Source organism: Equus quagga, chromosome 17, assembly GCF_021613505.1.
Source record: "Equus quagga isolate Etosha38 chromosome 17, UCLA_HA_Equagga_1.0, whole genome shotgun sequence".
In the NCBI taxonomy this organism is placed as follows: domain Eukaryota; kingdom Metazoa; phylum Chordata; class Mammalia; order Perissodactyla; family Equidae; genus Equus; species Equus quagga.
In genome coordinates this window covers 27,937,499-27,951,611 of record NC_060283.1, presented here as the reverse complement: position 1 = coordinate 27,951,611, position 14,113 = coordinate 27,937,499, and the positions used below count along the sequence as shown (strand labels likewise).

Sequence of the window (14,113 nt, the reverse complement as noted above, 5' to 3'; positions counted from 1 at the left end):
TCTGACCAACACTGAGCTGGAAGCCCTCTTTTGGCTTCACAGAGTAATGTATTCCTGACACTCAGTGCGAACATGGAGCTTTCCAAAAACCAACCCTCCTTGCCCCGGGCTGGCACCACCGTTTCAGTGGGTTTTCTGGGTGTTTCCTCTTGCCTCATTCCTACTGGTCTCCCTGTCCGTGGCTCTGAAGGCACCACTCCAGGTTTATGGCCTGGGGTCTCTAAACACTCCAAACGCTGAAAATTGCTCCCGGGAGCTGGTGGGAGGGGAAACTTGTCCACGAATCTCTTTGTCTCGGGATCTCCCTTTGACTGGGCCTGTCTCCTGTGTGGAACTTGGCACATTTGGCCTCCTGGCTGCTAATAAAGACTGAGCCTCTCCCTCAACTTCACAGCCCCTGCAACAGAGCTGAACACCACACGTGTCACAGGAAAACTGGCTTCCTTTCCCACCCCGGAAGGTGGGAAAAGTGTCAGTTATGCCCATTTTGCAGAGGAGGAAAGTGAGGCTTGGAACACACGGAGAAAGGTGGCACAGGAATCGATACCCGAGTGCCAAGACTCCGAGCACAGGGCTGACTCGATCACAGGATCCCTACATAGAAAGTACTCCGAAAACAAGCCGGGAGTCAGAGGTGAAGTGTCTTTTGAGACCTAGCAACCTGGATATCGGTCTCATCTGTAAGTGCTCTGGCTGCATGGACCACCTGTCTCACTTGGAGGAGGTCAGCTACCAACACGATCACATGGGAACAGAAGGACAGCCACAGGCATGCTATACCATTACTTCCAAACAGGCCTTGCGCAAAGCAATGGTTCTCAACCAGGGCACCTTCCCCCTCAGGGGACACGTGGCCATATCTGGAGACATCTTCAGTTGTCACAAGTGGAGGGGGTAGAGGGTGCTTCTGGCATCTAGCGAGCAGAGGCCAGGGATGCTGCTAAACACCCTACAGCACACAGGACAGCCCCCAAAATAATGACTCATCAGGCCCCAAATGTCAGTTGTGGTAAAGCTAAGAAATGCTGGTCTAAAGGAAAAGATGTCACCCCCAGTCACCACACTGTCAGACAGCTGCAAAGCCGAAATGCCACCTTCCAGTGGACAGCTCAGGCTACGCGCCACGTGGGCATCTTCCAAAAGAAATCGGAAGGCTGGTCACAAACTGTGTGGTCACACAGAGGCTGAGGGTCTGAGTCTTACCCTCACCCAGTACGTCATCTTTTTATTTTTTATGTTTATTGATGTTTAATATGTGCTGAAAAGTTCTTTGTGATACACACCTTATTTTATGTACTTCCCATAACAACCCTAGAACCGAGTCATATTATCATCCTATTTTACAGTTAAGGAAACCCAGGCTCGGAGAGGTGGAGCAACGTTAGCCAAGAAATTCCCCCCTACCCCCGGCATCCGGCTCCAGAGTCCCAGTGTCTAACCACTGCACTAAACCACCTCAGTCCCATGAACGAGCCCAGAGTAAGACTATCAAGCAAGACGTTTCACGGTCTCTCATGTCCACCACCACAGGGATGGACGCCCAGCAGTCACATACAATGAAGCTAAACTGGAGGTTATTATCGATTTTAGAGAAGCCCAGGTCTGAGCCATGGAAATAATTTCAGTATCCCATGTAAACTATAACAAGAAGGCAGGATCAGGGACCAAAGGAAAAGACCGTATCAGGTAGACTGGTGTGCAGGATGAGACGAGCTCGAGGAACTGGTTGAGGTATGAAGTCAGATGGTGGGTGTTTGATGATGAGGGCAAGCTCTGCGTGGCAGGGGAAGGGGTGGCAACTTACGAGAGATGAGCTAGGCTGGAAAGTGCTAGATCTAAAAGATGTGCTTAGTGCTCGTTCAATAATTACTGCCTGCAGTAAGGACTGGATGGAATGGGATGGTCTCACCAACAGGAGAAAAGGCAACTGGGATCATTACTCTCCTCCAGGAAAGGCTGGCTTCGGTTGGTTGTACATGATCTCTCTTAAGATCTCTTGCTCTAGCTTCATTAACATTATTCTCTTTTAGAGATCGTTATGATTCAAAGTGAGAATAGGACATCTTCAGATACGCCAACCCGTTGCCTTAAAGAACAGCTCCTGCCACTACATTGCCTACAATTTGTCTTCACACAGTAGGAACTGATGAGCACTCTAGACAACAGGACTCCCAGGCATCAAGGCTGGCAGAAGTTGTTTGAACACCTTCAGAGCTGGTCTCCTTGAACCCTGAGCACATGGCAACTGCAGCCCCAAAGTCAGGAGGTGTTGTGTTAATAGAGAGGTGAATTGGGAGCGAACATTTAAGCCACAATCTGGATTGGGTGCCTGACACACCTTCCCTCATTTAACCCTAATAACACAATTATTAGCCATTTTCCAAATGACATAACAGGTGCCAAGGGGCTTAAGTACCTGGGCAGATGGCAGGGTCGTGTGGCTGGAGGAGAAGAGCATGGATGTGGATCCAAGGCCCACGGCCTTTTCCATGCTCCTCTTCTTACAGAACACCCTGAGGTCACGTCATTCATGCCCAATTTCAAGCCTATGAAATGCAAATTCATTCACAACAGGAAGGGCAAGACGCCAACAAGATGGCACAGTGTCATTCATTTGATTAGGGCCAAGGCCCAAAGTTTCAGGCAGCCTTTACACTTACAGCTGCAAGATCTAAAATCCCTGGCAAAGATACTCTTATTTTCAATGGCTTTGGGAAGCATTTACTCCTGCCACATCATGGCTCTGAGCAGCCAGTGTCAATGCGCTCCCCATCCCACAGGAAGATGGCCCTCCCACCTGTGAGAATGGCCCTCAAGCCCAGCTGTCCTTCCAGGAGACTCACACACACCCCAGCCCCTGTAGGCAATCCTGTCCAGTGTCCCCTTGTGTCCCCAAGGAAGCCCACAACTAGCTAGTTGAGGTTCTGGCACAGTATGTACCCATGGACCAGATTATAACTCTCTGGGCCTCAGTTTCCTTCCCTGCACCTACATCATAGGATTACATGAGTTAATACATACAAAGTGCTGACAATGGTTCATGATAAATATTCAACCTACGGTAGCTGCTACTGTTATTTCTATTATCTCCATTTATCCTAAGACAATCAACAGGGAGGTGTTCAGAGAATTACTCACAAAGTCATCTGCATAGTGTTCACCATGGCAAAAAATTTTGGAAGCAAACTGGAAGAGTAATCACAGGGTGAATAAGATCAGTCAAGGTACCTCCACATGATGCAACAGGATGCAACTAACAGTTATACGAGGGGAGTATATTTACCAGCAAGGGAAAATGTCTGCAACATATTGTCACTACTTCACAAACTGTCCCTGAAAATAGCAGAGGAGAGTGAACTCACCCGCCCAGAGGATCTCAGGGGTAGCGATTTCTTTGCTGTCTCCTGGATTTGCTGAAAAACTTCTGGATGCAAATTTGGTATCTAATCTATAAAGTGTCCATGTTTGTTTGCTTGTTTTCAAAAAACATTTCAAAAGACTTTCCACTGAGTAACAGTGACCCTCCAGGAAGAAGCCTCATGTTGATGCTGTGGCTTCCTGGGGTGGCCCTAGGGATGTGTCTACCCCAACTGCTAAAAAAAAATTAGTGAAAAATGTAAGTTACAAAGCATATGTAGGAGGACATCCTATTTCAGTATAAATAGAACATGCGCTAAAAAGGACAAAGATCACCCACCAAAGTGGTACCAGGAGCTAATTTGGGGAAAGTGGAGATTACAGGTAATTTTGCTTTCTTTTTTTATTTATCTATACTTTCAAATTTTTATATTTAAAAAAAAAGCCAGAACTGACTCCTATGGGACTCGTAGGATCACGATCCTCCAGCCAGTGGGGCTCACAGCCCCCAGATGGGAGAGCAGCATGAATCCTGTGCAGATCAGCACGAGTGGGGTGAGAGCAGCAGGACCTGGAGGTAAAATGTCTGGGCTGTGAAGCTGAGGCCCCCAGTGCCCACTAGACAGGTGACGACCCCTTCAGAGCCCAGCTCCCCAGGGGTGGTCCTAAGTTCTCATTCAAAGTATACAACGCAGTAGGCAGTAAGTGCTAGCTCTCCATCAAACCCATTTACCCAAGAACACAGGGCATGGCCAATAGCTTGTCCTGCTGAGGTGGTCCCCCGAAGTTTCCAGAACGGCAGCTACTTAAGGGCAGACCTCCTCAGCCTCCAGTTGACCCACACTCTTCCTAAGGGACCTCTCCAGAAGCTAGACCAGCCCCTGAATGATGGTTTTCAGCTACACATGGGGGCACTGATGATACATAATTGGGAACTTTATAGTGGTTTTCCACTGTCTCTGGAAACAGAACCCACCTCCACCTCCCAGCCGGCACCTTCCTTCCACCGCCACCCCTCACTCCACTTCCTGTAAGAGTGGCTTCCAGTTTTTCTGGCAACACCTGAAGCCATGATAAGAAATTCATTTTATATGCAATTCAGTCCATCCACACACACACGCACATACAACTGAAACAAGTTTCATGACACAATATTTAGCCTTCCTACATGCAGGAAACTCTAATATTTTCTATTCTATCATTTTTTCATGCTAGCCACAGCTCACTAAATTGATTTTATGACCCACTGTTTTAAATACACTGCTTTACAGCTCACAAGTCCATGATCTGGTTTTCCAAACTTCACTTTAAAAGCACATTTTCTGCAACATATTAGGGGGAACCATATACAATTGCCGATATTCAAAGGACCAAAAACAGTAATTTCATATGTTCAACCTAATAATTACATATGAACCAACCTAGAGGACTCCACTGCCCGCTTTGCCTCTTGGAAGCTAATTCTAAATTTGAGAGGTTTTTTAAACTAGGCTGCACTGTGAATGTACATTATTTTGTGCAAAGACAGATGACACCCAAACTGGAAAAGTCACTTAGAGACAGTCTGAGCCACACCGTAAGTGGGAATAACAATGACAAACCCACAGGGATGCTGTAAGGATTGAACGAGCTCACAGACATTGAAAGGCCTTGTAAACTAGAAGGTAAAACTCATTCTTTAGTTTTTGGGGGGTTTTTTTTGGAGGAAGATTAGCCCTGAGCTAACATCTGCTGCCAATCCTCCTCCTTTTGCTGAGGAAGCCTGACCCTGAGCTCACATCTGTGCCCATCTTCCTCCACTTTATACGTGGGACGCCTACCACAGCATGGTATGCCAAGCGATGCCATGTCCGCACCCGAGATCCGAACCTGCGAACCCTGGGCCCCCAAAGTGGGACGTGTGAACTTAACCGCTGCGCCACCGGGCCAGCCCCTATTTTTTAGTTTTTTTAAGGAGTAAATCATGCCAGTGTCCCAGCAAGATAAGATGACAAAACAACAGCCAACATCTCTTGAAGGTTTATTTCATGCTAAGAACTTGTCATGCAGGTCGATTTAGTTAGAGCGGCACCATCCCTCCAAACCCACGACGACCTCCCCGTGGGTCTCCATCTCCAGGACCACTGGTGTGGTCCACTCTCAGTGGGGAAGGAGGAACCCCCACGACACCAGGACATGAAAGCGTGGTGGCCCCTCAGCCAGCAGCAGGAAATGCAGGATCACTTTACTGCCTGGAAACTGGTGGCACAGTCAGCACAAACTCCCCCGGCACCCCCATCTCCTACAATTACAGTTTCAGTTGGTGGCATAAAAGGACTCCTCTTGGCCCTACAGAGACAGGAGGCAGCCACAGCCAGAGCTGGCCAGGGCGCCAGATAAAGAGAGAACACTCAAGCCACTGCAAGGAGGACCCTGGTGTTTTTGTTTGTTTTTGTTTTTGTTTTTTGGTGAGGAAGATTGGCCCTGAGCTAACATCTGTTGCCAGTCTTCTCAATTTTGTATGTGGGATGCCTCCACAGCATGGCTTGATGAGCGGTGTGTAGGTCTGCGCCCAGGATGCGAACCTGCAAACCCCACGCCCATGAAGCAGAGCGCACAAACTTAACCACCACATCACCAGGCTGGCCCAGGACCCTGTTCTTTTAGGGGACATGGTCATATTCCCGAGCTCCTTTGGGGCTAATACAACACCGGCCATTCTTCAGTCACATCCTGTGGTCACTTAAACTTATTAATTCAATTATATTGACTTGTCAAAGAGAAATATAATTTTTTTTCTTTTCTCCCAAAGCCCCCCACTACATAGTTGTGTATTTTTAGTTGTGGGTCCTTCTAGTTGTGGCATGTGGGATGCCACCTCAGCGTGGCTTGATGAGCGGTGCCATGTCCGCACCCAGGGTTTGAACCAGTGAAACCCTGGGCCACTGAAGCAGAGCGCATGAACTTAACCACTCGGGGGTTTCATGGGGCCGGCCCCAAGAACTAGAATTCAAATTGTGCTATCAGGGAAGCCTACTGTTCCACATTACACATTTTAATACATACGTATGTATACAATCCATTGTGGATTTAACCTCTTAAATCCAATTTAAAAGATTTTGTAGCACAATTTTGAGAATTCATTATTATGGCCTTTTGCCCTAACTTTAAAATCTAACTCTTGAGTAAATGGAATATTTTGTAAGTTGTTCTTACATTTCTAAATCCATTTACAAGAAATGTTAACATAATGTGATCTCACTGAACTTACACAACTACCGTGTGTGAGAGGTACTACTATTATTAGCATTTTAGAGATGTGAACACCAAGGATCAGAAAGGTTAAGGCACCTGCCCAAGATCACACAGCTAATTAGGTGGTGGAGCCAAGATTCCAACTAGGCACGCTGGTTTTAAGCTCTACACTCTCTTTACCACCCTGGGGTCTTATTCATCTCTGAGTTCCTATGGAACAAGGGCCACATGTAAAATAGTTGGAAAAATATATATTTGAAACACAAGTGAGAGCCAAAAGACTATCCTCCCGAATTTCCAAAGACCTTGTACAAATAGATAACAAAAAGCCCATCTTCTTTTTCTTAATGAAGGAGTTAACCAAAAAAAAAGGAAGAAAGAAATGTAAATGTCCCAAAACAAAGGAAAAAACGCTCAACAAATTCAAAATTAAAGATATAAATAAAAGTAACAGGGTACAATTTTTCACCTCTCAGACCAGCACACATTTAAAATTGAACAACCCTCAAGTTAGGGGACAGTCTGGAGAAACAGCACTCTCCAAACCTGTGGGTGAGGGACAATATGAGCAATGTTTCTGGAGGACAACAGCAGCTAGGGACTTTTTAAATGCATGTACCCTCTACTCCAGCAATCTTTTTATTTTTTAAAGGTTTTGTAGTTTTTTTTAAAGATTGGCACCTGAGCTAACAACTGTTGCCAATCTTCTTTTTTTTTCTTCTCCCCAAAGCCCCCCAGGACACAGTTGTATATTCTAGTCGTGAGTGCCTCTGGTTGTGGCATGTGGGACGCCGCCTCAGCATGGCCGGATGAGCGGTGCCATGTCCGCACCCAGGATCTGAACTAGTAAAACTCCGGGCCGCTGAGTGCGGAGAGTGCAAACTTAACCACTCGGCCACGGGACCCACCCCTACTCTAGCAATCTTAAAATCAGAAATTTACCCTATGGCTATCTTTGTGATAGTTACAAGAAATATGCACTAAAGACATTCTCTGAAGCATGATTTCTAAGGGGTGGGGGTGGAGACACTAAAAACAGCTAAAGTGTCCATGGATAGAGGAATGGTCAAACAAACTACAGTAAATTCACATGTCAGAACATTAGGGAGTCATTTAAAACAATGACTTAAAGCGATAGGTACAGATATGAAATAATCTAGAAGATAACTAAGTAAATTAAAAGGCTACATAGAGAACAATGTATATATAATGTTTCTTTAATGTAACTTTTTTAAAAGATAAATAGAAATACTTGTATACATTACATAGAAACATTTGTTTCCCAGAAGGAAACCAAGGATGCCCAAAGTGGTTATCTTTGAAGAGGATTGATACTTTTCTAAAGTTACACAGTTTTAGACTGGAGGGTTTTTAACGTGGGCTCATGGGCTATTTTAAAGAGTCTATGAAACCCCTGAAATTGGATACAAAATCATAAATATGTGCATTTCTTTGAGAGAGAGGGTTATTTCCTGCTACATACTCTCTTAGGGTCTTATACCTCCCCCTCCCCAGAAAGATTAAGAACCACTAATTATAGGCTCCACGTTGGTGCTAAGTTTTAATATTCACTCACTTATTTACTCAGAAGCCATGAAATAACACTAGGCTGGGGCCCCACACAGGCACCCAGAAAAACACCAGCCCATTCCTGCTCTGGAGAAGGAGATCGCTTGTGGCATAATAACGACATTGTCTCCTCTCCGCTCGAGCCTCGGAAATGGCTACAGGGTACAGCTTCCCTCTCACAGGAAGGAGGAAAAGTGGAACTGAAAATTATTTGCATGTTTAAAATTAGACCTTCTGTGGGAGCTGACACTACTTCGCTTTCAAAATGCCCCCCATCCGCTGTCTCATTACCACCACCCCTCACCCAGGCATTTTCATGCCATGGAAATTCTGGGACAATAGGATGACTGCAGCTCTCACTAATAAGGAAGTAATAACAAATTTCCTACAGCTCCCATCCTCTGAGGGGTCATCAGAAAAGCCGCTGGAAGCCCAAACAACACGGTGGCAAAACTGCTGTGGAATTCTCTGCTCTGAGATACCTGTGGCATCCGGGGATCTCCACTAGGAGACTTGGCCCCTCTCACCACTCCTTCTCTGGGAAATCCAGCGCCAGCCCTTTCTCTGGAAGCCGCAAGGACATCGCACGCATCTAGCCTATGTCATGACTTGGGATTGGTTAGCTGCGGCTGACCGGAGGAATGTCTCACTCCCATGGCCCGTAGGGGTCAAAAAGGTAGGCGCCTCTCTAGCCCATCACCACGGCCTCCACCCAGTGCCTGTCACACATCTAGCATTTCCCAAACTTAAGTGATTTATCACCTTTGCAAATCTGCCATAACCGCATCATCCTTACATAATTATTTACCCAGTATTTTTCTTTAGATGAGCTTTTCATCATATTTATACCAACTTATTTATGATGACACTACATTTAGCCTCACTCTACCTATAAAATCATGGGCTTGATATGCAACTTACCATTTTTTTTACTCATACCCCCTAAAATAAATAATTCTGAACAGTAAGAAAAATGTTCTGTGTATAATCCCAGAAAAATTACTTGGAAAAAAAAAATGTTCTGTGACTGAGCTAAATTCATCTTGCATGCCCCCCGGGATTATTCCGGACCACTCTGGGAGAAAAGCTTGATAAATGTTTGTTGTATGAACAAATGATCTGTAGCCCCCCTTTTTCTCCCCAAATAACGGCAGCAGACACGACCAGCAATTGAATTGTGTGTTAGATTTTCCAGAGCAGGTCCTCTTCTACTTTATTTGAGCCTCTCAACCACCCAGTGAAGGAGGAAGTATTAGTCCCATTTTCCAGATAAGGAAATGAGGAGTCACAGAGGTTAAGTGACTTGCCCAAGTTTATGCAGCTATGAAGGGGCAGAGCGAGGACCTGAACCCAGGTCTTTCCCCTCCAGACGCCACTCTGTCTCCGCTAAGGCAGGCTTGCCTTGTAAACTCAGGCTCCCAAAGAAACATAAGCAGGAAAGACGGTACTGGGTTGTCTCTGTTCCAAACGGAGCAGATCCTATGGGGTTTAGATGCAGAACACCCAAAATGACTCCCTGCCCACAAGTCTGTCCTTTGCCACAAAAGTCTGTCACCTCATCGCTTAGTTGCACACTGAAGACCTTCTCGAACACACGACTTCTTATAGCACAGGACACTAAACTGGGGCCCTGGAGACATCAGACCTGCCTCTGCCACATCCTAGTTATGCATCTTCGGTAAGTTCTGAACCTGTTTTCGCTCAGATAAAATGGGAACGTGAGGCTCACCTACTTCTTCGTATTTCTGAAATGGTCAAACGAGATAATGCATTAAAATCCTTCACACAGTGCCTGCCATGTATAACACTACCTATTAATTATAATATTATCAGCAGCATGATGTTAGAAGAGAACTACACAGAAAATTGCCTCTTACCCTGCGCTCAAAATAATTCCCTTGGCCAAGCGGTGAATGAACTAAGAAGTAATTGCTGCTGGTGTGCTGGCTGAGCCCGGGCCCACGGTCATTGAGCAACTCTGCCTAGGCCTCAACCCCAAGCAGAAATTACTTTTAGGAGCTAAATAACCTCTTTGCTGACCGAAATTGCTCACTCGGGAGCCAGGATTCTCTCTGCTTAGGAAAGCTTGGGTATTCCGTGGTTATCTTTATCGTGGAGCAAAACTTGAAGGCAACTCCAAGTCACAATCTAACCATAAACCAATTTGCTCTGTTTTCTTAAACCGCCTGCAAACAAAACAGAATCGTTTGGTTTTTCCGCTGTTGTTCCCAAGCAAAGCAAAAATATTTAAAGTCACCCGGATGAGAAGCTAACAAGCACTTTAAAGAGGAGTCAAAATATTTTCTGTCCTCTGGATGAAGCAGGTAGGTAGGCGGGCTTAAGGATTAGCTATAATAGATAATAAATACAAACAATTATTATTCACCAGGAAACAAAAAAGCAGAGAAAAAGCAAATCCAAACACAACGAGACCAAGAAAACAGCTGTCAGCCACCAGCTTTGTTCCACTTTAAAGCAGCCCACTATCAAGATGAAATCTTATGGGGCCGGCCCAGTGGCGCAGTGGTTAAGGTTAAGTGCGTACGTTCCGCTTCGGCGGCCCAGGGTTTGGATCCCAGGTATGGAGATGGCACCACTTATCAAGCCATGCTGTGGCAAGCGTCCCACATATAAAGTAGAGGGAGATGGGCACGGATGTGAGCTCAGCACTAGTCTTCCTCAGCAAAAAGAGGAGGATTGGCGGCAGATGTTAGCTCAGGGCTAATCTTCCTCAAAAAAAAAAAAAAAAAAAACAAGATGATATCCTAAAGAATCTGTCAGGACTACATTTCTCACGAGAAGAAGGCAAGGGAGAAGAAAAACGCTTGGTCACATTTTCTAAAACATACACATAAACCAAAATTAGTGTGCAAAAATGCTACAAGAATGGGCGGAGTCGGACACAGCAACCAGCAAAGTCCTCATGCTGGAATCGTCTCCGGCAGTCCTTCCTGTCTTGGACAAGGGGAATGAGATGCCACGGTCCAAAATTGCTTTTCCGGTCCTACTAAGCACTGAGTCTTCCAGCATCTCAGCGTTCCAGCTTCCACACGTGTCCTCATTAAGGCCCAAACAGAGCTGCGTCTTTTCCATGACTTGTCCATTTTTTAACCAGCTCCAGTTGATTCCGTTTTAAAACAGACACACACACACACACCAAGCTTCACAACAGCAATCAAGTGTTAGGGAGGTAGTCAGAAACCTTCACTCACATTTCCTTCATGCACAAACTTCGGAAATCTCAAATATGACTTCCAATCTCAAATCTGATTTGACTTGGAAAAACTCAATTTACACCCACGGTCTCAGGAGTATGCAGTGAGATAGGACTGTGTCTATAGTTAAAAGGAAGAACCAGGTGAAAACGTGACCAAAGAAAAAGCATCATGAAAATAGTAGGCACAGACAGGCCGCACAGTTGCAGTCCTGGCCCCTCTACTGTCTTGCCAGGAGACCTCAGCCCCATCCCTGTCTTCTCTGGGCCTCAATATCTTCAACTGAAAAAATGAGAGATTTGAGCTATCTTGGAAGCCTGGTCCAACTCAAAAATATACTGATTCCCGGAAATATCCAATATCGAAATAAACTGTCAAATGGGGATTTTGAAAATGTTTTTTCGCAGAGCCTTTTAGATTTCCTATTATATAATGTATCCAAAAATGAGAAATAAAAACAGTCCTCTTTGAGTTTCTACAGACAAATTCGAGAGGAAGGAACTATGTGAATAGGGGGCAAGAATAGGGTGGCAAAGTGCTGTGGAAATACAAGGAAGGATTGGGCAAGAAATAAATTGACCCATGAAATTTTTCGCTGATTCAAAGCACGGCTAGCAACCACAACGGCTGGTGCAAAAAAAAAAATAAACAATATAACAAAATATATATGTACCAAATTAAACCAGAAATGAATGAAGATCAAGTATTGTTTTAGCGTAAACTTTGGTACAAGAGATCTTCAATTATGAGGCAATTTTTTTTTTAATCTTGCCGACTGCTCCCCATGAGTTTCCTTCACGGACAGGGAGAGGACAGGCCATACACACCGGGCCTGAACGTAATCCCACCTTGACGCCCCTTAATGTTTACAAGGCTCCTTCAGGCATTGGCCAGTGGGAGCCCCTCAGACAATTCTACGGGGCAGGTGGCGGTACCCCATTCTACAAACGATATTCACTGAGGGTCGAAGACCCTGAAGAGCAAGTCCAGCCCTGGAGCTGGTCTTCTGACACCTAATCCAGAACCTCAGGAGAGCAGTTCAAAGCCTGCTGTGGAACACTGAAGGAGCACTCAGTGTGACCTTGGGTGCTGAGAATCACCTCAGCCCCGGGCGGCCCGGCTCCCTGCTCGTCCTGCCTGCTGGGCTGCATTGCTGCCCCAAGGCTGACGTTTCTGCTCTCAGACAATCCTGTATTTGTGCTTGAAAAGTGTTCCCTGAAACCAGGTTCCACGTCCAGCCAATAACTCACTGCCCAGGTTTCACACAGCATCTGAGAGCTGCTCTCTGTACAAAACAAGGAAGACTTTCATTAACAAAATGCACGACGGGGGGTCAGCAGGGCACTTTCCACGGCGGGTTCAAGACCCCAGCAGGCTCCTGGAAGCTTGTGAGGACGAACTCGCTAGCTCAGCTCCCTGGCAAGGGCTGGGAGATTTTGCTCTTTCACTTCTCTCCCTCAACTTCCCTATCTGGGAAATGGGAAAGTCGCCCAGCTGCCCGGCCTCCCCGCAATAGGCATGCCAGAAAGGGGAAACGGCGCTTGCAGAAAGGTCGGTCACCAAAACGCCAAGCACAGCATTATCTGAAAAGCGAAGCTAGAAAACCGGGCGGTGGGAGGCAGCGCCGGCGCCCACAAAGCACGAATTCAAAACCCGGGGAAGCGAGCAGCTTCTCCAGGAGGGTGATGGGACCGCCTGGAGGAGCGCCTGCGAGTGGCCACATTTTCCCGGGGCTGGGAACTTTCCCCAGGGCAGTGCCCTCGGCCCGGAGGCCCCGCGCCCAGCCCTGCCCTTCGGCCCGGCCCCTCGGGCCCCTGCAGGCCGGGTCGGAGGTCGGCCAGGCCGGCCCGGCTCCGCGCCGCGAGCCCTCCGCAAACACGCCCCCTCCGGCCGCCTCGGTCCCAGATGGGACCAGCCCCGGGAAGGGCCGGGCCAGAGACGGCCTGGAGCCCGCGCGGGGGGCTTCCACGGGGCGGCGATAGGCACCCCGGGACCCATATCCCGCTGCCCTCTCTCTGGTCCTGGGCAGCCGGGGAGGGGACTCGATCCCGGGGCTGCGGGGCCGCCCGGGGTTCCCGCGAGCCCCCTGCAAGAGGGGGGCTCCGAGGACGCGGGCCCCTCGCCACCTCCCCCGATCCCCGCGGGCGGGGCACCCCGGGCAGGTGCAGGGGATGCCAGGCCCGCCCCCACCCCCTCTTCCCCCGCGCCCGGTCCCCCCGGCGGCTCACCTGGCCCAGGCGCAGCAGCAGCAGCAGCGGCGGCAGCGCCCAGCGCAGCCCGGGCGAGCGCGGAGGGGGCCGCGCCTCCCGCGCCGCCGGCTTCATGCCCCGCGCGCCCTGGAACGTGCCCGGGACGCGCGAGCCGGGCCCCGCCGTGTGCCCGAGCTCGGGCGCCCTCGTCGCCGCCTCCGGCCGCCGCCTCCGCCTCCTCCTCCTCCAGCCGGTCCGCCTAGTCCCCGCTCCGCCCGCCCCGGGCTTCCCCGGGGACATGGCAGCGGCGGCGGCGGCGGCGGCCACACGGCGGAGCCTGGCGCGGCTGCAGCGAGGGGGACGCGTCCCCGGGCGCGTGGGGGCTTCGCGGGGCGGAGCGAGCGGCGCCCACCCCCCGCGCGCGGCGCCCCGATCCCGGCTCCGGCGGCCCCGGCGGCTCCCGCTGCCTCCTCCGCGCGTCATGCGGCTCGGGCTGCAGGGAGCCGCGGCGAGCGCTCAGCCCCCTCTCTTCCCCCTCCCCCTCTGAAT

At 48.6% G+C, this 14,113-nt stretch overlaps 1 protein-coding gene across 1 annotated transcript in view; it reads right to left on the bottom strand.

Annotated features, from left to right (window-relative positions):
* PTPRJ (protein tyrosine phosphatase receptor type J) overlaps nucleotides 1-14,071 on the bottom strand; it is a 161,641-nt gene extending 147,570 nt beyond the window's left edge. The window contains exon 1 of the mRNA XM_046643099.1: nucleotides 13,604-14,071. Within this exon, the coding sequence (XP_046499055.1) occupies nucleotides 13,604-14,047 (444 nt within the window). The 5' untranslated portion in view covers nucleotides 14,048-14,071. The remainder of the gene's footprint in view (nucleotides 1-13,603) is intronic.
* Between the last annotated feature and the right edge of the window lie 42 nt (nucleotides 14,072-14,113).